Raw genomic sequence first — 27,763 nt, forward strand, 5'->3', positions numbered from 1 at the left:
CATTGCAACCCATAACCCTGCTTAAGTAGTTTGTTTGTGCTTTAATTTTTTTTTTCAGGGTCATTGCATTTGACGTTTTTTCTTTGATCTCTAGTTTATATTTACACACACACACACACACACACACACACACACACACACACACACATACATATATATATATATATATATATATATATATATATATATATTTTTTTTTTTTTTTTTTCTTAAATATATACCTGAATGTGTCTGTAATAATAGATAGATAGATAGATAGATAGATAGATAGATAGATAGATGTAATGTTAACAAAACTTTAATTCTGCGAACAATTAACGATTAATATTTTTTCAGCTGTAATAACAGGACTGACAGTTGTCTTCTGTCCCTGTGTGAATATAGAAAAAGATTCAGAATCTCAATTCATCTTTCTTTGTGTAAATAAAAGTGAAAAGAGAATTTAATTGTATTGTGTGTTTCTTCCAGACGTGAAGAGTGAATCATGTTGTGATGGCGAAATAACGTCCTCAACATCAGAAGAGCGACTGACAGCACAAACTCAAGAGAAGAAACTTCATTCAGAAGAGCAAAGAGAGACGAAGAAGAAGCCGTTTAACTGTGAACAATGTGGGAAGGATTTTGATTTCTTATTTCAGCTGAAAGGCCACATGAAGACACACAGTGGTGAAAAACCTTTCCACTGCAATGAATGTGGCAAATACTACAGCAGCAAACAAACTCTTGATATTCATAAGAGAATTCACAAAGAAGAGAAACTGTATGAGTGTCCTCACTGTGAGAAGAGATTCAACCACCAACACATTTTAAAGAATCATGTGCGTTTACACACCAATGAGAGACCGTATGAGTGTAGTCAATGTGGAAAAACCTTCACGCAGTCATGCTCTTTAAAGTCACACGAAAAAACACACTCTCAAGAGAAACTCTATCCATGTTCATACTGTGATAAATGTTTTAAGTTTAAATTTAAACTGATAAACCATGAGAGAGTCCACACAGGAGAGAAGCCTTACGTCTGCAGTGTTTGTGGGAAGAGTTTTAATCAGCCAAAAAATTTAATGAGACACCAGAGAACTCATACAGGTGAAAAACCTTACAAATGTTCTCAGTGTGACAAGACATTTACTCAGTCAGATTACTTAAAAGTCCACGAGAGAATTCACACTGGAGAGAAACCTTATGTCTGCAGTGTTTGTGGGAAGAGTTTTAATCAGCCAACAAATTTAATTAGACACCAGAGAACTCATACAGGTGAAAAACCTTTCAAATGCTCTCAGTGTGACAAGACGTTTACTCAGTCAGATTACTTAAAAGTCCACGAGAGAATTCATTCTGGAGAGAAACCTTATGTCTGCAGTGTTTGTGGGAAGAGTTTTAAACAGCGTGAACATTTAGTGACACACCAGAGAACTCATACAGGTGAAAAACCTTATAAATGTTCTCAGTGTGACAAGACGTTTACTAGGTTGAGTTACTTAAAAGTCCACGAGACAATTCACACGGGGGAGAAACCTTACATCTGTTCTTACTGTGAAAAAAGCTTCTTTGATCCATCAAAATTCAGAGTTCATCAGAGAGTTCACACTGGAGAGAAGAAACTTCATCACTGCAGTGTTTGTGGGAAGAGTTTTAATCGGCGTGAAAGTTTAGTGAAACACCAGAGAACTCATACAGGTGAAAAACCTTACAAATGCTCTCATTGTGACAAGACGTTTACTCAGTCAGGTTCCTTAAAAGTCCATGAGAGAATTCACACTGGAGAGAAACCTTACGTCTGCTCTCAATGTGGAAAAAGCTTCTCTGATCCATCTCAATTCAGAGTTCATCAGAGAGTTCACACCTGAGAGAAACCTCATCACTGTAGGGTTTGTGGAAAGCTACACTTAAATCATAGCGCCTTAAAATCTTTACACACTGAACTGCATATATTCAGCACGAGTATTCGAAGCAATAACATGCAAGAACAAAATTAATTGATTAAAAGTTTTTTTACCACTGTGTTGAATTTTCCCTCTTCCATCCGATGAATAAACAGTTCGACCAATGAACTCTTAGCATTACGTTTAACATGTTCAGGAGCTGAATTAGGTGAATGCTTGGTTAAAGTAGCAATGAAATTAAAATTAAAAACTGTCATTTGTTTTGGAATATTGTATTTTTTTTTACAAATGACTCATCTGTGAGCTTCATTATATTTAAAAAATTCTTGTGCCCTCATAATCTTTAACCAAAATCACAAATCTCCTGCCCTCCTAAAAACGATCTCTCTTTACTTCTGGTCATATGGTATGGCAAGTGGGCGGGTCCGGGAAAAGATCGCTGTGATTAGCAGTTAGCAACATGACCTAACTTCAAGGATCCAATCAGTTCTCGATGGATGAATTCAAGTCCAGCCCCACATTTCTTCATTTCAGAAGGCGTTTCACTCGGATTTACGTCACCTTGGTGAAAATAAGACAATCACTACTTAAAGAGAGTTTAAGTTCAAGCAGAATGACAGAAGTCCTGAAATACAGATATCAGTTTATCCTCGCTATGTTGTCACTATGGATAAAAGCATATACCCAATACGTCAATTTAATAAAAAGACTAAATGTTTCAATTGATAGAACTGAACAGAAACAAACATTTGTGTCTTAAATTTATTACAGTATTTCAATTGATTTGATCTTTTTATCGTTCACTTCTTGCTGTTCTTTTATATGATTCATTTTACTCTAGTTATTCTATTCTACAATACTTTCTTGTTTAAATCTTATGTTTACCTTTTGCATTATTTTTTTCTGTTCCACATTTATGAAATCAGCTGAAGTAGTAACTTTGATGAAACTTTCGTTTGTGTGTCATATTTGTGCATTGTAAAAAAAATAAAAGTTAGAATTTAATAAAATTTGATCTAGGCTACAAAAATTAATTGAGTTAGAAACCCACAACAATAAAAACATAAAATGTTTTGTTCCCCGTTTTAATTAATATAAACGTGATTTCAATATTTTGACAATTGAGCAATAAAACGTCCACGGTTTTCATTAAAAAATGTGGGCACCTTGTAGCATTGCTTTATTGTTAGGAAAATATCAACCATATATCTGTAAGCTGTCAACATATAATCTCGATCATGTTTATTGTCGCGTTTGGAATTGAAATAGAATAAATAACTCCACTCAGTAGAAATTTGAAGTAAACCTAAATCAAGCATCATATTCTTTTCATATAGACGTGTCAAATTGATCGTAAATCACAGAAATATATATTCGTTCTCAGATATTTACCGCTATTTTTTTATTATACTGTTAAATCACTGTCAGTTTTTAAATGATGCGAGTTCACACAGGTTCAAGAATGGGTTTAATTATGTTTTCACTTCATTTCCTCACAAAATCATTTGGGTTTTATTCAGTGACATTGTGAGTTTTATTTGTTATATCTTGATTGTTGCAAAACAATAGCTCACTACAGGAATTATGCGTTTAATTATGTTTTCACTTAATTTTCTCAAAAAATCTGATAAACAACATTCAGTAAAAAATAGTTTTATTTATTTAGGTTATTTAAACAAATAATCACCTTGTTACGTTATGGGTACATCATTTTATGGTTAAAAATAACCAAAAAGTAACTCGAGTTGTTTACACTCCATGACAGGGGGCGAGGTCTCATTTCTTTATGTTCTCGCCTATGTAGGAGTGGAAGGATATGAAATTGTGGATGATTGGCAAAAAGCTCAATAAAGCATGAAAGAGTTGATGTACAAGTACCACTGTCTAAATTAATTGACAAATTATAATGGGCTAGATTCATTTTTTTATGTAATCTGCTGCTCACACTCCAGTCCAGTAGGTGGCGGTAATGCACCTTTAAGTAGGTTTGCCAACCACCAATAAAACTGAAGAAGAAAGAGCCACGTGTGATGTGTTTGTGTATCTTCAGTGTTTTTCCTCTCTTAAGTGTTGTATTGAATGTAAACAGAGTCTTATCTCTCTCTCTCTCTCTCTCTCTGTGTATTATAGTGTTAAGATGTTGATGATGAGAGATGAGATGGATGTGATGTGCTGTAAATCAGTAGGAACTGATCTGTCTATGCTGGATATTGAGGATTTTATCACAGAAATCTCTCAGCTGAAGAAAGAGGTGGCGTTACTGGAGACAAAGTTGAGGTTAAGAGGAGATGAAGGACTGAAGAGAGAGGTTTGTACAGCTTAAACATCCTTTACCTGTTTGACAACATCAAATCATTATAATCTTACTCTGTGTGTTGTTAGGATGTGGATTGTTGTGAATCTTCAGTGTATTTGACTGATGGACGTCTGGATTCAGTGTGGATGAGCAGAGATCAGAGCCGCACACCACAGCCACTGCTGGACTCTAAACTCTCTGAAGAGAAATCCAGACACACACAGAACTCAGAGCTCAGTCTCACTTTACTCGGTTATACTGAGTCAAAGCCCACAGACACTCAGGACACTACAGTGTGTGACAGTAAACAGAGCTTACAGGAGGATCAAACCTCCACAGAGTCTCTGGATTTTGTCTGTAACGCTGGAGAACATCAACAGATCCTGCAGACCAAACTGAAGATGTGTTCAGTTAAACTCATCGACTGCAGGAACCTGATGATGAAGATAAAAACAGAACCCACAGCAGATGAATATGAAGACAATCATAATGATGGTCAGGAGTTTATTCTCTCAGGTATGTCTCCTCTTTTGTTGTTGTATTTTTTAACTGTCATTGGAGTGCCTGATTTATGAAAGGGGGTTTTAAGTCACAAACTCGCTAACCACACGACCAAACAATTAATCACGACTAATTGTTTGCAGAATTTAAGTTTTTGTTTCACCATATATATGTGTGTGTGTACTGTGTATAATAATTATGTCTATACCACTGGGCCGCTATTCTGATTGGTTGAGAAAAGTCAAAGAAATGTTCCATGGGTGTTGATAATTTTTTGTAAAACGCACACCGTACCTGTCAAAATGTTAAACATTATATATAAATATAACAGCGCGCGCACACACATATATACATGCATACATACATGTATGTATGTATGTATGTATGTATGTATAAGGTATATTATCTTAATTATAGTACGGGAGCAAAAGTGGGACTTCAAGAATCAACACAGGTCAAAAGGGGTCTAATATTAAAAAGACATCTCACACATCATCCAATTCATATTAATTAATTCCAGGGATAACGGGGTTAAAAGCGGGGTTTTGAATGAAGATGACCCAGGGTTAAAGGGATAGTTCACCCAAAAATGAAAATAATGTCATTAATGAGTCACCCTCATGTCATTCAGTTTAAGATGATTAATTTTTAGTCAGAGAGCTTGTTGACCATTTATTAAAAATCTATAAATTATTAATTATTATTATTATTATTGTTGAAGCATCGAAAATACATTTTGGTCAAAAAATAACAAAAATTACGACTTTATTCAGCAAAGATGGCCGTTTTCCCGGTCTTGCGTCCAAAGATAGCCTACGATAGTTTTCTGGCAGTGTCAGAAATTCGGCATGATCACCGCACAGTGTGTTTGCTGCTACGACCTGCTCGCCGGTATTTGTTTACCACGAGCGCATGCTGGTGACGTTGCGCAACGTGTGACGCAGCCGCCGAAGCTTCCGTGTCCTCATCGTACAGTCTTCACGCCTCTCGTACCCGAGTTTAAACGATACATGTCGCACAGTGTGATAAGGTAATGATCTTATAAGAGGACAAAAATCGTGCAGTGTATTCCGGGCTTTAAGTCTCGCGCATGCGCTTCACAATAGACGTGGAAGAGAAGACAATGCTATATAAAGTCGTAATTTTAGTTATTTTTCGACCAAAATGTATTTTTGATGCTTCAACACATTCTAACTGACCCACTGATGTCACATGGACTACTTTGATGATGTTTTTATTACCTTTCTGCAGTAAACCGTACATAGATTTTCAATGGAGGGTAAGAAAGCTCTCAGACTATACAAAACATCTTAAACTGTGTTCTGAAGATGAACGGAGGTCTTACAAGTGTGGAACGACATGAGGGTGAGTCATTAATGACATGATTTTAATTTTTGAGTGAACTATCCCTTTAAGCACAGTGTGAGAAGTCCTTGTTAGGGAAAAATATAATCATCCATTCACCCAATGGCAGAGTTGTTTTCAAGAGCATTCAATGTGCACCCGTGCTGTGTTCTTTGGGGAGGAGCTATCTTTATTCAGGAAATTAGCCTTACACCCTTTTGTGTGAATATAGAAAAAGATTCAGAATCTCAATTTATCCTTTTTTGTGTAAATAAAAGTGAAAAGATAATTTAATTGTATCGTGTTTCTTTCAGACGTGAAGAGTGAATCATGTTGTGATGGAGAAATAACGTCCTCAACATCAGAAGAGCGACTGACAGCACAAACTCAAGAGAAGAAACTTCATTCAGAAGAGCAAAGAGAGACGAAGAAGAAGCCATTTAACTGTGAGCAATGTGGGAAGGATTTTGATTTCTTATTTCAGCTGAAAGGCCACATGAAGGGACACAGTGGTGAAAAACCTTTCCACTGCAATGAATGTGGCAATTACTACAGCAGCAAAAAAAGTCTTGATGTTCATCAGAGACTTCACAAAGAAGAGAAACTGTATGAGTGTCCTCACTGTGAGAAGAGATTCAACTACCAATCCAATCTGAATAAACATGTGTGTTTACACACCAATGAGAGACCGTATCAGTGCAGTCAATGTGGAAAAACCTTCACGCAGTCATGCTCTTTAAAGTCACACGAAAAAACACACTCTCAAGAGAGACTCTATCCATGTTCATACTGTGATAAATGTTTTAGGTTTAAATCTAATATGATAGTTCATGAGAGAGTTCACACTGGAGAGAAACCTTACATCTGCAGTGTTTGTAAGAAGGGTTTCAATCAGCGTCAAAGTTTAGTGAGACACCAGAAATCTCATACAGGTGAAAAACCTTACAAATGCTCTCAGTGTGACAAGACGTTTACTCAATCAAACTACTTAAAAATCCATGAGAGACTTCATTCTGGAGAGAAACCTTACGTCTGCTCTCAATGTGGAAAAAGCTTCTCTGATCCATCTCGTTTTAGAGTTCATCAGAGACTTCACACAGGAGAAAAACCTTACGTCTGCTCTTACTGTGGTTATAGGTTCTCTGAACTATGTAATTTGAGAGTTCATCAGAGACTTCACACTGGAAAGAAGAAACTTCATCACTGCAGTGTTTGTGGGAAGAGTTTTAATCGGCGTGAAGATTTAGTGACACACCAGAGATCTCATACAGGTGAAAAACCTTTCAAATGCTCTCAGTGTGAAAAGACATTTTCTTCGTTGAATTACTTAAAAGTACACGATAGACTTCACACTGGAGTTAAACCTTACGTCTGCTCTTACTGTGGAAAAAGCTTCTTTGATCCATCTAATTTCAGAGTTCATCAGAGAATTCACACTGGAGCGAAGAAACTTCATCACTGCAGTGTTTGTGGGAAGAGTTTTAATCGGCGTCAAAGTTTAGTGAGACACCAGAGAACTCATACAGGTGAAAAACCTTACAAATGCTCTCAGTGTGAAAAGACATTTACTTGGTTGAGTTCCTTAAAAAGCCATGAGAGACTTCATTCTTCATCTTCTCTGATCAATCTCATTTTATAGTTTATTAAAGAGTTCACACGGGAGAGAAACTTTACCTGTGCAGTGTTTGTGAGAAGAGTTTTAAAGGAGTCGAATGACTCGATTTCAGGTTTTCCTTTGTTTTCAGAATGTTAAGATTTCTGTGCATATAAAGAAGATCTATAAAGTTGCACAAGTTAAAGTTTTTAAACCCAAAAAGATCTTTTTAAAAGTGAAGCCTCACCAACACCTTTATAAGCGGCTCATTCAAACACACCCCTGCAGTTGGACGTCATACTAAAGTTTGCATAACACCGCCCTAATGTATACGCAAAGATAGAGGCTGTAACCTTCATTCACACTGTAGTATTGTTGTTAGGTCCGGTTCTAGATATTTGGAGCCCCCCCACACCCCTCTAATTTTCAGAATAATCCGAGAAGTGTTTTTGTACCCTGTAAGAAATCATTTAAGCACTACAGTGATTAAACATGTTTTCCCCATTACTTTTCTGTTTTATCAAGTCAACAAATTAAATGTATGTAAAAATTTGATTAGAAATTATGCATGACTACATGTGTTAAACATTTTAAGGCAGGTCAAAGTTGTTGTTGTGGATCCAGTAATTTATTTAAAACACCACCTTTTTGGGATAACACAGGAAAACAGTTTTGCTTTCTCCAAAGAGTAAGATTAAAAAGACAACACTAAAAACCCTAACTGTAAAAAAAACTGCAGATGTACACCTTTTTTTATTTTAGCTGAGTATGAAGAGCACTTTTTTTTGAGACCAAATACTGCTGGTTTGATCTTATTTTTGCCCATCAAACACAGATGCATAAGAGGGAATCCTTGGCAGGGATGTAGCCCAGATCAGTGGTCTGCGAGGAAGGCGAAGACTGATGTCCGCTGGTGCGTCTGGGCCTAACGTCCAAATCTTTCTAAGCAAATGTTCAAATAGACACTATACTAGTCGACTGCAGATTTGAAAATTATACATATATATTCTCGACTGAACTAATCTTAATGAGCACCTATTTTAAGATTCATCTTTTTAAAACATCCTTTTGTGTGTAGGTGTGTGTATTAGTACATGTTAACAATATTTAAAAAGTACATACCCCAAAGAAAATGTCTCCAACGTTCTAGGACTACAAAAAACACTCGGATTGTAGGCAAAAGTTTACTTCCTGGGATTGGTGATGTAGACAAGACTAACATTATCATAGTTCAGCCCTCTCTGCTTTGCTTGGTACGCCCTCAAAAATGGGTGGTGGAGAGCGCTGAAGGGAACGGAAGTGATGAATCACGCCGGTAAGAGGCCTTGGAACCAGTTTATAAGTAAGCAGTCTTTAATAAAAAAGTTTACTATAGTAAAATAATGTAGAACTAACAAATGAAATTGTTTTTATCATCATTTAAATAAATATTTTCTATGTGCTACATTTGGTGTTTCCATATAGTTTGCAGAGTAATGTTGTACGTTATAATAATTACCTTTTGAATTTCTTTGCAAAATCTTTGAGGTATGTAGGCTATTTAAAACAATAATAATGCATTAGTTGATGTTTTAATCTCATATATGTACTATGGTAGACCAATATATTACATCAAGGTACAAATTTTTTAACAAAATAGGTGCTCTTTAAAAATACACTTTGTGATCAGGAAACGGTAATATTAAGAAACGGCTATTCCGTCTATTGAGTTGTTATGAGATTCAAAACAGCCGAAAGAGTTACCTGTCATTCGGCCTTGAAATCCGTGGTGGAAGAAAGTAGTTCCCCAACAAAGAGGCTTTTAAAATAACTCCTTTGTTGTTTTCTATTTTTCTTTTATTAAACATGTACTGTCGAACAAGCGTTTATTTAAGCACGTATTTATTAGTATAATAAGTATTTAAAGTATATATGTATATAAATAAATACATTTTATAAACACACACAACATATATAAACACTAAGACAAGAAATTTGTAAATAAATGATCTATCAAACTGTCTTAGGAGAGGGTCCTATTTGTACCTCACACTCATTGTCAGTAATTGGCGGGAAGCACCTTTAAGTTTGTTTACCAACCGCCATTAAATCCTAAAAGAAGAAGAAGTGTTGAGCGTCTTCTCTCTCCAGTACATTAGGAGGCGCTGCAGCTCTTTAGTCCGGCGATAAACCCACTAACGAAACAAAGAAAGAGCGCGCGTGTGATGTGTTTGTTTGTCCTCAGGGTTTTTCTATGTTCAGTGTTTTATTGAATGTAAACACCGTCTTGTGTTGAGATGTTGATGATAAGAGATGAGATGGATGTGATGTGCTGTAAATCAGTAGGAACTGATCTGTCTATGCTGGATATTGAGGATTTCATTACAGAAATCTCTCAGCTGAAGAAAGAGGTGGCGTTACTGGAGACAAAGCTGAGGTTAAGAGGAGACGAAGGACTGAAGAGAGAGGTTTGTACAGCTTAAACATCATTTACCTGTTTGACAACATCAAATCATTATAATCTTACTCTGTGTGTTGTTAGGATGTGGATGTGGATTGTTGTGAATCTTCAGTGTATTTGACTGATGGACGTCTGGATTCAGTGTGGATGAGCAGAGATCAGAGCCGCACACCACAGCCACTGCTGGACTCTAAACTCTCTGAAGAGAAATCCAGACACACACAGAACTCAGAGCTCAGTCTCACTTTACTCGATTATACTGAGTCAAAGCCCACAGACACTCAGGACACTACAGTGTGTGACAGTAAACAGAGCTTACAGGAGGATCAAACCTCCACAGAGTCTCTGGATTTTGTCTGTAACGCTGGAGAACATCAACAGATCCTGCAGACCAAACTGAAGATGTGTTCAGTTAAACTGGAGGACTGTGGGAACCTGATGATGGAGATAAAAACAGAACCCACAGCAGATGAATATGAAGACAAACATAATGGTCAGGAGTTTATTATCTCAGGTATGTGTCCTCTGTATTATTGTTGTATTTTTAACTGTCATTGGAGTACCTGATTTATGAAAGGGGGTTTAAGTCACAAACTCGCTACCAAAAGACCAAACAGTTTATCACTCACTAATTGTTTGCAGAATTTAAGTTTTTGTTTCACACACACACACACACACACACACACACACACACACACACACACACACACACACACACACACACACACACAAATATATATGATGTCAAGAAATTGCAGTCTGCCTCAAAGCCAACTTCACTTCCCGCAAGATATAAAGCAAGCTCATCCCCCTAATGGCTTGATTATTATAGGGGTAATCTAAGTCCAAGCTATACACTGATAATATAACCTAAAGCTATATTACAACACAAAAAAACACAATTTATTAGCCAGGTAGGAAAATCATAATTCAAAAGTCAAATGATAAAGATCTGGCTGCAGATTCCTCAAAGTAAAATGAAATACATGATGCTGTGCCAAAGATACAGCATCATGGAGTGCATTTCTAAAAATAGAAAATCCAACCTGAACCACTTACAAACTTTCCTTAAATATCCAGAGAGAACAAAGCATATAGGAATTTGGTACTGGCTGTACTTAGTTTGCATACAGTGGGTGATTGGTTTATTTTTAAGATGGGAGTTGTCTATCACCATTGAGTGAAGTTTGCTTAATGTATTGTTACACTTTTAACATTGAATTCTTGTTGTCATATGAATGTGACTGTTGTACCACTTGCACTAAGGTATTGATACCAAACATGATGAAATGCAGGTTGTTTGTGTATGTAGAATGTAGCATTTCATATACAGTTTGCTCTGAGAGAATAAGGAGACGAATGTATGACTGCCTGGAGGTGTGATCTTTAAAAAACAAATGTGGTCTCTGTTGGAAGTCCACTGTGAATCATAGAGAGTTGTTTTCCCGAGCACTCACTGTGCACCCGTGCTGTGTTCTTTGGGGAGGAGCTATCTTTATTCAGGAAATTAGCCTTACACCCTTTTGTGTGAATATAGAAAAAGATTCAGAATCTCAATTCATCTTTCTTTGTGTAAATAAAAGTGAAAAGAAAATTAAATTGTTTCTGTTTCTTTCAGACGTGAAGAGTGAATCATGTTGTGATGGAGAAATAACGTCCTCAACATCAGAAGAGCGACTGACAGCACAAACTCAAGAGAAGAAACTTCATTCAGAAGAGCAAAGAGAGACAAAGAAGAAGCCGTTTAACTGTGAGCAATGTGGGAAGGATTTTGATTTCTTATTTCAGCTGAAAAGCCACATGAAGGGACACAGTGGTGAAAAACCTTTCTACTGCAATGATTGTGGCAATTACTACAGCAGCAAAAAAAGTCTTCGTTTGCATAAGAGAATTCACAAAGAGAAACCGTATGAGTGTCCTCACTGTGACAAGACATTCAACTACCAATCCAATATGAAGAAACATGTGCGTTTACACACCAATGAGAGACCGTATCAGTGCAGTCAATGTGGAAAAACCTTCACACAGTCATGCTCTTTAAAGTCACACAAAAGAACACACTCTCAAGAGAAACTCTATCCATGTTCATACTGTGATAAACGGTTCATTAATAAATCTAATATGATAGTTCATCAGAGAGTTCACACGGGAGAGAAGCCTTACGTCTGCAGTGTTTGTGGGAAGAGTTTTAATCAGCATAAAAATTTAGTGTCACACCAGAGAACTCATACAGGTGAAAAACCTTACAAATGTTCTCAGTGTGACAAGACGTTTACTCAGTCAGGTTACTTAAAAATCCATGAGATAATTCACACTGGAGAGAGACCTTATCACTGCAGTGTTTGTGGGAAGAGTTTTAATCAGCATAAAAATTTAGTGAGACACCAGAGAACTCATACAGGTGAAAAACCTTACAAATGCTCTCAGTGTGGTAAGAGCTTCTCTAATCCAGGTTCTTTGAGTTTTCATCAGAGACTTCACATTGAAGAGAAACTTCATCACTGCAGTGTTTGTGGAAAGAGTTTTAATCGGCGTGAAGGTTTAGTGAGACACCAGAGAACTCATACAGGTGAAAAACCTTACAAATGCTCTCAGTGTGAGAAGACGTTTACTACATCAAGATCCTTAAAAGTCCACGAGAGAATTCATTCTGGAGAAAAACCTTACGTCTGCTCTTACTGTGGAAAAAGCTTCTATGATCCATCTAATTTCAGCGCTCATCAGAGAGTTCACACTGGAGAGAAGAAATTTCATCACTGTAATGTTTGTGGGAAGAGTTTTAATCGGCGTGAAGGTTTAGTGAGACACCAGAGAACTCATACAGGTGAAAAACCTTACAAATGCTCTCAGTGTGAGAAGACGTTTACTACATCAAGATCCTTAAAAGTCCACGAGAGAATTCATTCTGGAGAAAAACCTTACGTCTGCTCTAAGGGGTTGTGTACACCAAAACTTTTACGCCCGCGGCCGGCGCATGTTTTCAATTGTTTCCAATGGAAGCTCGGCGTTTTTCAAATAAGCCAGCAGCGAGCGGGTTTTTTCCGCGCTGAAAACCGGCGCTCGGCGGTTTTCACGCGCTCGGCGCTGAGAGTCTAGAGTTGAAAGAGATTCAACTTTGGGAGAAAAGCTCCGCTCGTCAATGTCAGTTCTCACACGGCCGCCCAATCACAGTGGAGCAGGGGCGGGACATTACCACAGCAACCAACCGGCTCGCAGCTGAAGTATCACAGCTACCAAAGTGCTCAGCTGAAGAAAGCTGGCACTCAGCTGAAAAACAGCTGGCATTCGGCGTCCTCAAGGCGTTTTCAGCCGCGTTTAAAAGTTTTGGTGTACACAGCCCCTTACTGTGGAAAAAGCTTCTATGATCCATCTAATTTCAGCGCTCATCAGAGAGTTCACACTGGAGAGAAGAAATTTCATCACTGTAATGTTTGTGGGAAGAGTTTTAATCGGCGTGAAGGTTTAGTGATACACCAGAGAACCCATACAGGTGAAAAACCTTACAAATGCTCTCAGTGTGACAAGACGTTTACCATGTTGAATTACTTAAAAGTCCACGAGAGAATTAATTCTGGAGAAAAACCTTACGTCTGTTCTCAATGTGGAAAGAGCTTCTCTAATCCATCATGTTTTAAAATTCATCAGAGACTTCAGTGTTTCCGCTAAATACATTCTACCGTGGCGGCCCGCCACGCCTAAAACATCCCCGCCGCGCCTTCGGTTGTGGATAGAAGGGATACAGCAAACGAAATCTTGCCGGATGAGCACTGTTTTATCCTAATCCTTCACCCAAACCCAACTCTAAACACAAAATTTCACACAATTGTAGGATGTATTTGTATCTCATTTAGCCAGAGCCGCTGTTTTCATCCTAATAATTCTACCTCCAAATCTAATCATTAACTTTTCTGCATTTGCTGTATCCCTTCTAGACAAAACCCGCGGCAGCTCGCAAAATAAATAGCCCTGTCAGACTGGCTGTCTTTAAAAATAAAAAAATTCCTTTCTGGATTATCGTTGTAAACTCATTTATAATAAATCGCCTAAAATATCATAATTTCCCTCATGGGTTTAGTTTAATGCACAAATAGATTTAAATCAACAGATGATGATTAGGCTACGTCTCTGTTTTGAGAAATAATAATAAAATAAATAAGCCTTCACGAAATATGTTACACTTAAATAATTATCAGATTGACAAAACGAATAAAAAAGTATTTGAGTTTCTGTTCTTTTTTGTGACGCGCTCTAAAACCAAACCAGCAAAAAGCACGTCATGTTTTTAATTATTTTAAATAAGCACAATGTTTTCTCCTTATTGTGAGTTTACACAAATAAAAATAAAACATTTACAGTTTCGAATGTTGTTTTACTGTATGACAATAAATTTAGGGTAATTTAAGGTGCAAGGTCATCACGCGTATGATGTTCACCGGCGCATATACACCGACCAGCGCAGGGCTGGAGATGGTCCTCACTGCGGAACACAACATCCAGGGGGCGGGGTTGGATCTAGATCCAACTCCTCCCACTTTATATACTTTGTTCCGCCAAATGAACCAGTATATTTGCGTTGTTGCAGCCCGCAATTAGTTGCAACCTGTGGTCACCAACGTTTGCTCTTATCAATTTAAGTGTACGTTTGATTAATAATATAGTTGAGAAAGATTCATAATTTAGAAAGTATCACAGTTAGGTGTAAGGGGAGGTAAGGACACGTTCCCGACAGTTTGATATCACTGAAGGGATTTATTTGTACATTATCCCACTTATTACACAGCTATTCCTATACGAGTAAATATATAAACTTATTTATTTGATATCTTTTATTAGCAAATTTAAGAAAAAAGTAAACCTGTTTCCTAATGGCTGTAAGCAAAGACGTTAAAACAAGTTCAAAGTCCATACAAGATAAACATTCAATTTATTAATTTCTAAATAACATGCCATAGCCTATATATCTTAATAATTATGCATATTAATACTGTATCCATTAATAGGTCTTAAACTGCATGTGGTAAGATTACTCGTAGTAGGCTTACCCAAAATGTTTTACTCCAAAACATTATAGCAAAAAACTTACATTTCACCCTAAAGGCACTACTTTTATTGTAGTCATAAGTGAAGTTAGTTATTATGTCAAAATAATAACTTAATTTAGTTACGACTAAATGCGGAAATGGTAACGCAGCAACACGTGTATGACGTGTCTTGTGGTAAAACTGGCGACCAATGGGATCTCTGGATCGGGATTCAGCTCCGCCCCTGGATCTAAATCCAACCCCGCCCCCTGGATGTCGTGTTCTGCAGTGAGGCGCTACTGCAGGGCTGCGAGAAATGACATAATTAAACTTTCGATTTAACATATTACGAGTTTTTTGGACATTCATTTGTAATCACTGTACTCATATTATCAACTTATCAGGCCATTAGTTATTCAGAATAAAGGCTATAAACGCAGCGCACTGCTGACCACTCAGCTGTCAATCTTCTGTGCTTTAGATCGACACTCACAAAGTTTCACATTAAATGATAAGATATTTGTCTAAAACCAAAAGGCTAAATACTGAATATACTACTTATATGGGACTGCAAGACATTAATAGTCGAATCTGTTTGGAAGGAAACTTACATTAATCCTGTGGGAAGAGAAGTACGTCGGTAATAAAAACTTGAGGCAGAAGGTGAGCCTGTTTTATCTGTTTTAGATAGGAGGGTCGGGGTACCCGCGGGTAAAACGCATAATATTTGAGGTAACGAGTGTAATAATATTAACGTGTCATTTGCGTTGTAGATGCAGGTCGGGACTCAATAGAGTTAATTGTGGGTCTAACATCCAACACCAAAAGGTTAGACCGTTAAAGGTTTATATTTAACTGCGCGGTATGTGTCTTATTGTTGTATTTTTTTAACTGTCATTGGAGAACCTAATTTAAAAAAAGGGGGTTTTAAGACACAAACTCGCTAACCAAAAGACCAAGCAAGTAATTGCGACTAATTGTTTGCAGAATATAAGTTTTTGTTTCATCATGTGTGTGTAATTATACCACTGTGCCGCTATTCTAATTGATTGAGAAATGTAAAAGAAATGTTAGGTCTGGGTGTCGATTCAGATGTTCAGATCGATTCGATTTCGATTCACAAGCCATCAAGTCGATTTGATTCTCGGGCCGATTTTTATACTCTATTTTCGATTCAACTCAATGAATATAGATTATGTAGAATATTATATTAGAATTGTTGGAGAAAATGTTTTTCTTATGACATTTTTTAATATATTATGTTACCATTTATGAATGTATAATCCTTTGCTTAGAATCATATTTACTAGCTACTCAAAAAAACTGCCAAGGTGAAATAGTGGGTAGAATGTTCTTTTGTTATCATATGACCTTTGATTACTGGATCATCAAGCTACATCATCAAGTTATTATCTTGTTTTTGGTAGAATGTAGACAAGCTTATTTTTCTAGACTTTGCAGAATGTGGGATGTTGTTACAATTGTGAAGGTCTGTGAGGTTCGACCTTCGGAATGAACCGAGAACCAGTGATTGAAACCTAAATAAATACATTCTGCAGAAAAGCTCAGATCAAGAAGACAGTCTGAGTGTATCCTAATGAGACATCTCAATCTGGGTTCTCCCTGCAGAATATATACCACCACATTCCTGGTCTGAGTGTGTCTTATTTTTGTTAAGGTTCATAAGTATTTTACACCTGACAAGAATATTGTATTATATAAGAATAAAGACTGAATGAATGAAAAAAAGAGGGTGACATCTGGTGGAGAAGACTCGTAATTAGATTAACGTTAATCTTACGTTCAATGTTTGCAGAAAAAATATGGAAAGAAAATAGATTCTTGGGCTTCTAAGAATCTTTACTTCCCGCCACTTCACTTCGCACAAGATATAAAACAAGCTCACCCCCCCCCCAAGGCTTGATTATTATAGAGGTAATCTCAGTCCAAGTTATACACTGATAATATATAACCTAAAGGTTTATCATCTTAGTACGGGAGCAAAAGTGGGACTTCAAGAACCAACACAGGTCAAAGGGGGTCTAATGTTACATCTGTTCACACATCATCCAATCACTTGGGTGAGCACCATAGCTTAATCAGATCAATTTAACCATTTGATTAAGTACTCCTTTGGGACTGTAAGGAATTCAAAACAAAGAGTAAGAGTGGCCATTTATATACGTATTCATATTAATTAATTTCAGGGATAGCAGGGTTGAAGCATTGAAAATACATTTTGGTCCAAAAATTACAACTTTATTCAGCATTGTCTTTTCTTCCGCGTCTGTTGTGAAGCGCATGCGCGAGACTAAAGTCACGTGACTGCTGTGACACGGATGACGTGTTTTCCTCAGACATGTTTGCAAAGTTTCTTTTTCCAAACTTACAGTGTGCGTCTCCCTCAGACTATAAACGAAGCCTGGGTGCACAACAACCCCCCAAAAAAGCAGCTGGGGGCACCAGATTAAACGTCACACTGCAGTCATGTGACTTTAGTCTTGTCTTGCACATGCGCTTCACAACAGACATGGAAGAGAAGACAATGCTGAATAAAGTTGTAATTTTTGTTATTTTTGGACCAAAATGTCTCACTGTGCACCTGTGCTGTGTTCTTTAGGGAGGAGCTATCTTTATTCAGAAAATTAGCCTTACACCCTTTTGTGTGAATATAGAAATGATACAGAATCTTAATTCATCTTTCTTTGTGTAAATAAATGTGAAAAGAGAATTTAATTGTATCTGTTTCTTTTAGACGTGAAGAGTGAATCATGTTGTGATGGAGAAATAACGTCCTCAACATCAGAAGAGCGACTGACAGCACAAACTCAAGAGAAGAAACTTCATTCAGAAGAGCAAAGAGAGACGAAGAAGAAGCCATTTAACTGTGAGCAATGTGGGAAGGATTTTGATTTCTTATTTCAGCTGAAAAGCCACATGAAGGGACACAGTGGTGAAAAACCTTTCTACTGCAATGAATGTGGCAAATACTACAGCAGCAAAAAAACTCTTGATGTTCATCAGAGACTTCACAAAGAAGAGAAACTGTACGAGTGTCCTCACTGTGAGAAGAGATTCAACTACCAATCCAATCTGAAGAGACATGTGTGTTCACACACCAATGAGAGACCGTATCAGTGCAGTCAATGTGGAAAAACCTTCACACAGTCTTGCTCTTTAAAGTCACATGAAAAAACACACTCTCAAGAGAAACTCTATCCATGTTCATACTGTGATAAACGTTTCAGTGATAAATCTAATCTGATAACCCATGAGAGAGTTCACACGGGAGAGAAACCTTACGTCTGCAGTGTTTGTAAGAAGGGTTTCAATCAGCGTCAAAGTTTAGTGAGACACCAGAGAACTCATACAGGTGAAAAACCTTACAAATGCTCTCAGTGTGACAAGACGTTTACTCAATCAAACTACTTAAAAATCCATGAGAGACTTCATTCTGGAGAGAAACCTTACGTCTGCTCTCAATGTGGAAAAAGCTTCTCTGATCCATCTCGTTTTAGAGTTCATCAGAGAGTTCACACAGGAGAGAAACCTTACGTCTGCTCTTACTGTGGTTATAGGTTCTCTGAACTATGTAATTTGAGAGTTCATCAGAGACTTCACACTGGAAAGAAGAAACTTCATCACTGCAGTGTTTGTGGGAAGAGTTTTAATCGGCGTGAAGATTTAGTGACACACCAGAGATCGCATACAGGTGAAAAACCTTACAAATGCTCTCAGTGTGAAAAGACATTTTCTTCGTTGAATTACTTAAAAGTACACGAGAGACTTCACACTGGAGTTAAACCTTATGTCTGCTCTTACTGTGGAAAAAGCTTCTTTGATCCATCTAATTTCAGAGTTCATCAGAGAGTTCACACTGGAGCGAAGAAACCTCATCACTGCAGTGTTTGTGGGAAGAGTTTTAATCGGCGTCAAAGTTTAGTGAGACACCAGAGAACTCATACAGGTGAAAAACCTTACAAATGCTCTCAGTGTGAAAAGACATTTACTTGGTTGAGTTCCTTAAAAAGCCATGAGAGACTTCATTCTTCAGCTTCTCTGTTCAATCTCATTTCATAGTTTATTAAAGAGTTCACACGAGAGAGAAACTTTACCTGTGCAGTGTTTGTGAGAAGAGTTTTAAAGGAGTCGAATGACTCGATTTCAGGTTTTCCTTTGTTTTCAGAATGTTAAAAGATTTCTGTGCATAAAGAAGATCTATAAAGTTGCAAAGTTAAAGTTTTTAAACCCAAAAAGATCTTTTTAAAAGTGAAGCTTCACCAACACATTTATAAACGGCTTATTCAAACACACCCCTGCAGTTGGATGCCATACTGAGATTTGCATAACACCGCCCTAATGTATACGCAAAGATAGAGGCTGTAAGCTTCATTCGCACTATAGTATTGTTGTTAGGTCCGGTTCTATATATTTGGAGGCCCCCACACCCCTCTAATTTTCAGAATAATCTGAGAAGTGTTTTTGTACCCTGTAAGAAATCATTTAAGCACTACAGTGATTAAACATGTTTTCCCCATTACTTTTCTGTTTTATCAAGTTAACACATGTATGTAAAAATTTGATTAGAAATTATGCATGACTACATGTGTTAAACATTTTAAGGCAGGTCAAAGTTGTTGTTGTTGATCCAGTATTTATTTAAAACGCCACCTTTTTGGGATAACACAGGATAACAGTTTTGCTTTCTCCAAAGAGTAAGATTAAAAAGACAACACTAAAAACCCTAACTGTAAAAAAAACTACAGATGAACACCTAAACCTTATTTTATGCTAGCTGGGTTTGAAGAGGAAGTTTTATGAGACCAATGGTTTGATCTTATTTTTGACCATCAAACACAGATGCATAAGAGGCAATCCTTAGCAGGGATGTAGCCCAGATCATTGGTCTGCGGGGAAGACTGATGTCCGCTGGTGCGTCTGGGCCTCACGTCCGAATCTTTCTAAGCAAATGTTCAAATAGACACTATACTAATCGACTGCAGATTTAAAAATTATACATAATATATTATCCACTGAACTAATCTTAATGAGCACTTATTTTAAGATTCATGTTTTTAAACATCCTTTTGTGTGTAGGTGTGTATTAGTACATGTTAACAATATTCAAAAAGTAGATACCCCAAAGAAAATGTCTCCAACGTTCTACTACAAAAAACACTCTGATAGTAGGCAACAGTTCACTTCCTGGGATTGGTGACGTAGACAAGACCAACATTATCATAATTCAGCCCTCTGTGATTTGCTTGGTACGCCCTCAAAAATGGGGGGGGGACGCTGAAAGGAATGGAAGTGATGACTCACGCAGGTAAGAGGCCCTGGAACCGGTTGCATCCTCCTTAAAACTTCATGGGGCGGTTTCCCAGACAGGGATTAGACTAGTCCTAGACTAAAATAAATATAAGAGCTGTCCAAACTGAAAACAACTTGCACTGACATATCTTAAAATACATCAGTGCCCTTTGTTTTTCCTCAAAATGCACGCCAGAAATGTTTATTAAGGCATGTTTATTAAAACTAGTTATATTTCATAATTAAACCAAGGCCTAATCCTGGTTTAAGGTAATCCCTGTCCAGGAAACCACCCCAATAAGTATAACATAGCACTTATAAGTAAGCAGTCTTTCATAATAAAGTTTACTATTAACAAATAAAATTGTTTTATCATCATTTCAATAAATGTTTTTTATGTGCTACATTTGGTGTTTCCATATAGTTTGCAGAGTAATGTTGTACGTTATAATAATTACCTTTTGAATTTCTTTGCAAAATCTTTGAGGTATGTAGGCTATTTATAACAATAATAATGCATTAGTTGATGTTTTAATCGCATATATGTACTATGGGAGACCAATATATTACAATAAGGTACTAATTTTTTAACAAAATAGGTGCTCTTTAACACTTTATGATCAGGAAACGGTAATATTAAGAAACGGCTATTCCGTCTATTGAGTTGTTATGAGATTCATACAGCCAAAAGCCAGGGTTACTATCTAGTTCCTCAACAAAGAGGCTTTTAAAATAACTCCTTTGTTGTTTTCTGTTTTTCTTTTATTAAACATTTGCTGTGGAACAAGCATTTATTTAAGCAAGTATTTATTATATGTATGTATAATAAGTATTTATTATATATAAAAAAAATTATAAACACACACACACAACAGATATAAACACTAAGAAAATAAATGTGTAAATGATCTAATCAAACTGTCTGTACCTCACACTCCTGTCAGTAGTTGGCGGGAAGCACCATTAAGTTTGTTTACCAACCGCCATTAAATCAAGAAGAAGTGTTGAGCGTCTTCTCTCTCCAATACTGTAGGAGGCGCTGCAGCTCTTTAATCCGCCGATAAACCCACTAACGAAATAAAGAAGAGCTCGTGTGTGATGTGTTTGTGTATCTTCGGTGTTTTTCTCTCTTCAGTGTTTTATTGAATGTAAACTCCGTGTTGTGTTGAGATGTTGATGATGAGAGATGAGATAGATGTGCTGTAAATCAGTAGGAACTGATCTGTCTATGCTGGATATTGAGGATTTCATCACAGAAATCTCTCAGCTGAAGAAAGAGGTGGCGTTACTGGAGACAAAGTTGAGGTCAAGAGGAGATGAAGGACTGAAGAGAGAGGTTTGTACAGCTTAAACATCATTTACCTGTTTGACAACATCAAATCATTATAATCTTACTCTGTGTGTTGTTAGGATGTGGATTGTTGTGAATCTTCAGTGTATTTGACTGATGGACGTCTGGATTCAGTGTGGATGAGCAGAGATCAGAGCCGCACACCACAGCCACTGCTGGACTCTAAACTCTCTGAAGAGAAATCCAGACACACACAGAACTCAGAGCTCAGTCTCACTTTACTCGGTTATACTGAGTCAAAGCCCACAGACACTCAGGACACTACAGTGTGTGACAGTAAACAGAGCTTACAGGAGGATCAAACCTCCACAGAGTCTCTGGATTTTGTCTGTAACGCTGGAGAACAGCAGCAGATCCTGCAGACCACACTGAAGATGTGTTCAGTTAAACTGGAGGACTGTGGGAACCTGATGGTGGAGATAAAAACAGAACCCACAGCAGATGAATATGAAGACGATCATAATGATGGTCAGGAGTTTATTATGTCAGGTATCTGTCCACTTTTATTGTTGTATTTTTTAACTGTCATGAGTACCTGATTTATGAAAGAGGGTTTAAATCACAAACTCGGTAACCAAAAGACCAAACAATTTATCACGACTAATTGTTCGCAGAATATAAGTTTTTGTTTCACACACATACATACATAGACGATAGTATCGCGTATCGACGATCTCCAGATATCGCCAATGGCAGGCTTTCATGGCGATAGTCATGACGATAGTTGGCGAATGGTTATTATTATCATCATCATCATCATCATCATCATCATCATAGTTTTACATTAACATCCACATTGCATGCTTTTCCTCGCATGAGAGTTGGTGGGGTTCACTTTACGTGGAGAGCTTGTAGATAGAGGATACCTGCATTTATTGCGCGCGTATTGAACTCCTCCTAGCACTAAGCAGCTGCGCTTCTCTCTGTCTCACGTGCACCCGCTCTCGCCTCTGTCCGAAGTCGAAACATAAACTATAGTAGAAATCCTTATGTATTTGTTCAGTTTAATGCGTTTCATGCGAGCTGATGCAAACGTTACTTTTTTTTTTTTAAATATGACCCGCTACATATTGGCGCTTCTCTCACACTCGCGTACGTGCAGAAAGCTGCGCTATGTCCGAAGTCAGATCACTAGGTATTAATCCCGTTTATGATATGCAATTCAAGGAGTTGTAGCAACACATCCCTCGTGCTTAAAATACTAAACAACAATGCACTAAACAAATGCATTGAATTGTTTGTTTGTATGTGCGCGCAGATGCATATGTGTACCAATCAAGTGACTAGTTATAATGAGTAAAAAATTAAGAAAAAAATAATAATTAGTAAACTATACTGCCCCGCCCTCCGATACTATCATGTATCGCCGATCTCACAGACTGACGATAGGACGATCTCAAATTGGGGCATATCGCCCAACAAGAAATTGCAGTCTGCCTCAAAGCCAACTTCACTTCCCGCAAGATATAAAACAAGCTCATCCCCCTAATGGCTTGATTATTATAGGGGTAATCTAAGTCCAAGCTATACACTGATAATATAACCTAAAGCTATATTACAACACAAAATAACACAATTTATTAGCCAGGTAGGAAAATCAAATGATGAAGATCTGGCTACAGATTCCTCAAAGTAAAATGAAATACATGATGCTGTGCCAAAGACAAACTTTCCTTAAATATCCAGATAGAACAAAGCATATAGGAATTTGGTACTGATTGGTTGTTGTAAACTCAGGGCTGTACTTAATTTGTATTCAGTGTGGTGTCAATCAACATTGAGTGAAGTTTGCTTAATGTATTTTTACACTTTTAACATTGAATTCTTGTTGTCATATGAATGTGACTATTGTACCACTTGCACTAAGGTATTTCAATTGATACCAAACATGATGAAATGCAGGTTGTTTGTGTATGTAGAATGTAGCATTTCATATACAGTTTGCTCTGAGAGAATAAGGAGACGAATGTATGACTGCCTGGAGGTGTGATCTTTAAAAAACAGATGTGATCTCTGTTGGAAGTCCACTGTGAATCATAGAGAGTTGTTTTCCCGAGCACTCACTGTGCACCCGTGCTGTGTTCTTTGGGGAGGAGCTATCTTTATTCAGGAAATTAACCTTACACCCTTTTGTGTGAATATAGAAAAAGATTCAGAATCTCAATTTATCCTTCTTTGTGTAAATAAAAGTGAAAAGAAAATTAAATTGTTTCTGTTTCTTTCAGACGTGAAGAGTGAATCATGTTGTGATGGAGAAATAACGTCCTCAACATCAGAAGAGCGACTGACAGCACAAACTCAAGAGAAGAAACTTCATTCAGAAGAGCAAAGAGAGACGAAGAAGAAGCCGTTTAACTGTGAACAATGTGGGAAGGATTTTGATTTCTTATTTCAGCTGAAAGGCCACATGAAGACACACAGTGGTGAAAAAGCTTTCCACTGCAATGAATGTGGCAATTACTACAGCAGCAAAAAAACTCTTAGGTTGCATAAGAGAATTCACAAAGAGAAACCGTATGAGTGTCCTCACTGTGAGAAGACATTCAACTACCAATCCAATATGAAGAAACATGTGCGTTTACACACCAATGAGAAACCGTATGAGTGTAGTCAAAGTGGAAAAACCTTCACACAGTCATGCACTTTAAAGTCACATGAAAAAACAGACTCTCAAGAGAAACTCTATCCATGTTCATACTGTGATAAACGTTTCAGTGATAAATCTCATCTGATAACCCATGAGAGAGTTCACACAGGAGAGAAACCTTACGTCTGCAGTGTTTGTAAGAAGGGTTTCAATCAGCGTCAAAGTTTAGTGAGACACCAGAAATCTCATACAGGTGAAAAACCTTACAAATGCTCTCAGTGTGACAAGACGTTTACTCAATCAAGTTCCTTAAAAATCCATGAGAGAATTCACACGGGGGAGAAACCTTACGTCTGCTCTGACTGTGGAAAAAGCTTCTCTGATCCATCTCAATTCAGAGCTCATCAGAGACTTCACACTGAAGAGAATCCTTACATCTGTAGTGTTTGTGGGAAGAGTTTTAATCATCATGTATATTTATTGAGACACCAGAGAACTCATACAGATGAAAAACCTTACAAATGCGCTCAGTGTGACAAGACGTTTACTAAGTTGAATTACTTAAAAGTCCACGAGAGAATTCATTCTGGAGAAAAACCTTACGTCTGCTCTCAATGTGGAAAGAGCTTCTCTAATCCATCATGTTTCAAAATTCATGAGAGAAGTCATTCTGGAGAAAAACCTTACGTCTGCTCTGACTGTGGAAAAAGCTTCTTTGATCCATCTAATTTCAGAGTTCATCAGAAACTTCACAATGGAGAGAAACCTTACGTCTGCTCTCAGTGTGGTAAGAGCTTCTCTGAACTATGTAATTTGAGAGTTCATCAGAGACTTCACACTGGAGAGAAACTTCATCACTGCAGTGTTTGTGGGAAGAGTTTTAATCACCGTCAAAGTTTAATGAGACACCAGAGAACTCATACAGGTGAAAAACCTTAAAAATGCTCTCAGTGTAAAAAAAGACGTTTACTACGTTGAGTTCCTTAAAAAGCCATGAGAGACTTCATTCTTCAGCTTCTCTGTTCAATCTCATTTCATAGTTTATTAAAGAGTTCACACGGGAGAGAAACTTTACCTGTGCAGTGTTTGTGAGAGGAGTTTTAAAGGAGTCGTATGACACTATGATGTTATGTTTTCCTTTGTTTTTAGAATGTTAAAAGATTTCTGTGCATAAAGAAGATCTATAAAGTTGCACAAGTTAAAGTTTTACACCCAAAAAGATCTTCTTTTTAAAAGTGAAGCCTCACCAACACCTTTATAAACGGCTCATTCAAACACACCCCTGCAGTTGGACGTCATAATGAAATTTGCATAACACCGCCCTAATGTACACGCAAAGATAGAGGCTGTAAGCTTCATTCACACTGTAGTATTGTTGCCAGGTCCGGTTCTATATATTTGGAGCCCCCCACACCCCTCTAATTTTCAGAATAATCTGAGAAGTGTTTTTGTACCCTGTAAGAAATCATTTAAGCATTACTGTGATTAAACAAGTTTTCCCCATTACTTTTCTGTTTTATCAAGTCAACAAATTAAATGTATGTAAAATTAAATTAGAAATTATGCACGACCACATGTGTTAATTTTTAAGGCAGGTCAAAGTTGTTGTTTTTGTTGTGGATCCAGTTATTTATTTGAAGCGGCACCTTTTTGGGATAACACAGGAAAACAGTTTTGCTTTCTCCAAAGAGTAAGATTAAAAAGACAACACTAAAAACCCTAACTGTAAAAAAACTACAGATGAACACCTACTAGAAAACCTTATTTTATGTTAGCTGGGTTTGAAGAGGAAGTTTTATGAGACCAATGGTTTGATCTTATTTTTGACCATCAAACACAGATGCATAAGAGGGAATCCTTAGCAGGGATGTAGCCCAGATCATTGGTCTGCGGGGAAGACTGATGTCCGCTGGTGCGTCTGGGCCTCACGTCCGAATCTTTCTAAGCAAATGTTCAAATAGAAACTATACTAATCGACTGCAGATTTAAAAATTATACATATATATTCTCGACTGAACTAATCTTAATGAGCACCTATTTTAAGATTCATCTTTTTAAAACATCCTTTTGTGTGTAGGTGTGTATTAGTACATGAAGAGTTTACTTGCAGATAAATCAATTTTTAAAGGAATAGTCTACTCATTTTCAATATTAAAATATGTTATTACCTTAACTAAGAACTGTTGAATCATCCCTCTATCATCTGTGTGTGTGCACGTAAGCGCTGGAGCGCGCTGCGACGCTACGATAGCATTTAGCTTAGCCCCATTCATTCAATGCTGCCATTTAGAGATAAAGTTAGAAGTGACCAAACACATCAACGTTTTTACTATTTAAGATGAGTAGTTATACGAGCAAGTTTGGTGGTACAAAACAAAACATAGCGCTTTTCTAAGCGGATTTAAAAGAGTAACTATATTTTATGGCGTAATAGCACTTATGGGAGTACTTCGACTCGGCGCAGTAACACCCTCCCTCTCCCATTATGAGAGTGAGAAGGGGAGCGGACTTTTCAGGCGAGTCGAAGTAAGACAACACTAAAAACCCTAACTGTAAAAAAAAACTACAGATGAACACCTACTAGAAAACCTTATTTTATGTTAGCTGGGTTTGAAGAGGAAGTTTTATGAGACCAATGGTTTGATCTTATTTTTGACCATCAAACACAGATGCATAAGAGGGAATCCTTAGCAGGGATGTAGCCCAGATCATTGGTCTGCGGGGAAGACTGATGTCCGCTGGTGCGTCTGGGCCTCACGTCCGAATCTTTCTAAGCAAATGTTCTAAGCTAAATGCTATCGAAGAGTCGCAGCGTGCTCCAGCGCTTACCTGCACACACACAGATGATAGAGGGATGATTCAACAGTTCTTAGTTAAGGTAATAACATATTTTAATATTGAAAATGAGTAGACTATTCCTTTAACATTTTTGTCAAAACATGTTTATTATTATGTTATCATGTTATTATTTTGTTTTATGGTGCTACTTAGCTGTATTTTTTAAGTTATGAAGGTTTAAATCAAAACAAACCAACTGCAGTTGAATTGAAATTAACTGGAATTCACAACCAAAAAACAAGATTTCTGAACAATTAAAAAAACGGTGGTTTATGTGCTACATTTGGTGTTTCCATATAGTTTGCACAGTAATGTGGTACATTATAATAATTACCTTTTGAATTTCTTTGCAAAATCGTTGATGTATGTAGGCTATTTATAACAATAATAATGCATTAGTTTAAGTTTTAATCACATATATGTACTATGGGAGACCAATATATTACAATAAGGTACTAATTTATTAACAAAATAGGTGCTCTTTAAAAATACACTTTCTGATCAGGAAACGGTAATATTAAGAAACGGCTATTCCGTCTATTGAGTTGTTATGAGATTCAAAACAGCCGAAAGGGTTACCTGTCATTCGGCCTTCCGT

At 37.2% G+C, this 27,763-nt stretch overlaps 3 protein-coding genes and 1 pseudogene across 5 annotated transcripts in view; all 4 read left to right on the forward strand.

The window, feature by feature from the left end:
• Positions 1 to 2,898, forward strand: part of LOC135749042 (uncharacterized) — a 36,499-nt pseudogene extending 33,601 nt beyond the window's left edge.
• On the forward strand, positions 550 to 8,990 carry LOC135749043 (uncharacterized). Of its 3 annotated transcripts, none has more exons than XM_065267428.2 (4): positions 550 to 666; positions 4,014 to 4,191; positions 4,266 to 4,695; positions 6,339 to 8,988. In XM_065267428.2, exons 2-4 carry the CDS (start codon positions 4,021 to 4,023, stop codon positions 7,661 to 7,663), a joined length of 1,926 nt encoding a protein of 641 aa, XP_065123500.1. In that variant the 5' UTR covers positions 550 to 666; positions 4,014 to 4,020; the 3' UTR covers positions 7,664 to 8,988. The 3 variants fall into 3 exon arrangements, with proteins under 3 accessions (XP_065123500.1, XP_065123501.1, XP_065123499.1); XM_065267429.2 differs by lacking the exon at positions 550 to 666 and having other exon boundaries at positions 3,885 to 4,191; positions 6,339 to 7,295; positions 7,441 to 8,990; XM_065267427.2 differs by lacking the exon at positions 550 to 666 and having other exon boundaries at positions 3,886 to 4,191; positions 6,339 to 8,987.
• Positions 8,991 to 9,785: 795 nt separating this feature from the next.
• Positions 9,786 to 27,763, forward strand: part of LOC135749074 (uncharacterized) — a 32,802-nt gene continuing 14,824 nt past the window's right edge. The window contains 4 exon segments of the mRNA XM_073812286.1: positions 9,786 to 10,065; positions 21,800 to 22,229; positions 23,966 to 25,281; positions 25,284 to 25,348. Coding sequence (XP_073668387.1) covers positions 9,895 to 10,065; positions 21,800 to 22,229; positions 23,966 to 25,281; positions 25,284 to 25,348 — 1,982 coding nt within the window. The 5' untranslated portion in view covers positions 9,786 to 9,894.
• On the forward strand, positions 10,461 to 20,694 carry LOC135777879 (uncharacterized). The gene is made up of 6 exons (XM_073812467.1): positions 10,461 to 10,572; positions 11,677 to 12,023; positions 12,486 to 12,602; positions 12,654 to 12,882; positions 13,159 to 13,548; positions 17,835 to 20,694. The coding sequence occupies exons 1-6, from the start codon at positions 10,461 to 10,463 to the stop codon at positions 19,157 to 19,159; spliced, it is 2,520 nt and encodes an 839-aa protein (XP_073668568.1). The 3' UTR covers positions 19,160 to 20,694.

This window comes from Paramisgurnus dabryanus, chromosome 17 (genome assembly GCF_030506205.2).
Source record: "Paramisgurnus dabryanus chromosome 17, PD_genome_1.1, whole genome shotgun sequence".
Taxonomy (NCBI): domain Eukaryota; kingdom Metazoa; phylum Chordata; class Actinopteri; order Cypriniformes; family Cobitidae; genus Paramisgurnus; species Paramisgurnus dabryanus.

What these genes read in the sequence shown, in the direction of transcription:
- LOC135777879 (XM_073812467.1), top strand. Translation starts at nt 10,461, where the DNA reads ATGTGTTCAGTTAAACTGGAGGACTGTGGGAACCTGATGATGGAGATA. An exon ending in TCAGGAGTTTATTATCTCAG is followed by an intron (nt 10,573 to 11,676) that starts GTATGTGTCCTC and finishes TGTTTCTTTCAG; the next exon opens with ACGTGAAGAGTGAATCATGT. An exon ending in TTAATCGGCGTGAAGGTTTA is followed by an intron (nt 12,603 to 12,653) that starts GTGAGACACCAG and finishes AAATGCTCTCAG; the next exon opens with TGTGAGAAGACGTTTACTAC.
- LOC135749043 (XM_065267428.2), top strand. Translation starts at nt 4,021, where the DNA reads ATGTTGATGATGAGAGATGAGATGGATGTGATGTGCTGTAAATCAGTA. An exon ending in ATGAAGGACTGAAGAGAGAG is followed by an intron (nt 4,192 to 4,265) that starts GTTTGTACAGCT and finishes GTGTGTTGTTAG; the next exon opens with GATGTGGATTGTTGTGAATC. An exon ending in TCAGGAGTTTATTCTCTCAG is followed by an intron (nt 4,696 to 6,338) that starts GTATGTCTCCTC and finishes TGTTTCTTTCAG; the next exon opens with ACGTGAAGAGTGAATCATGT.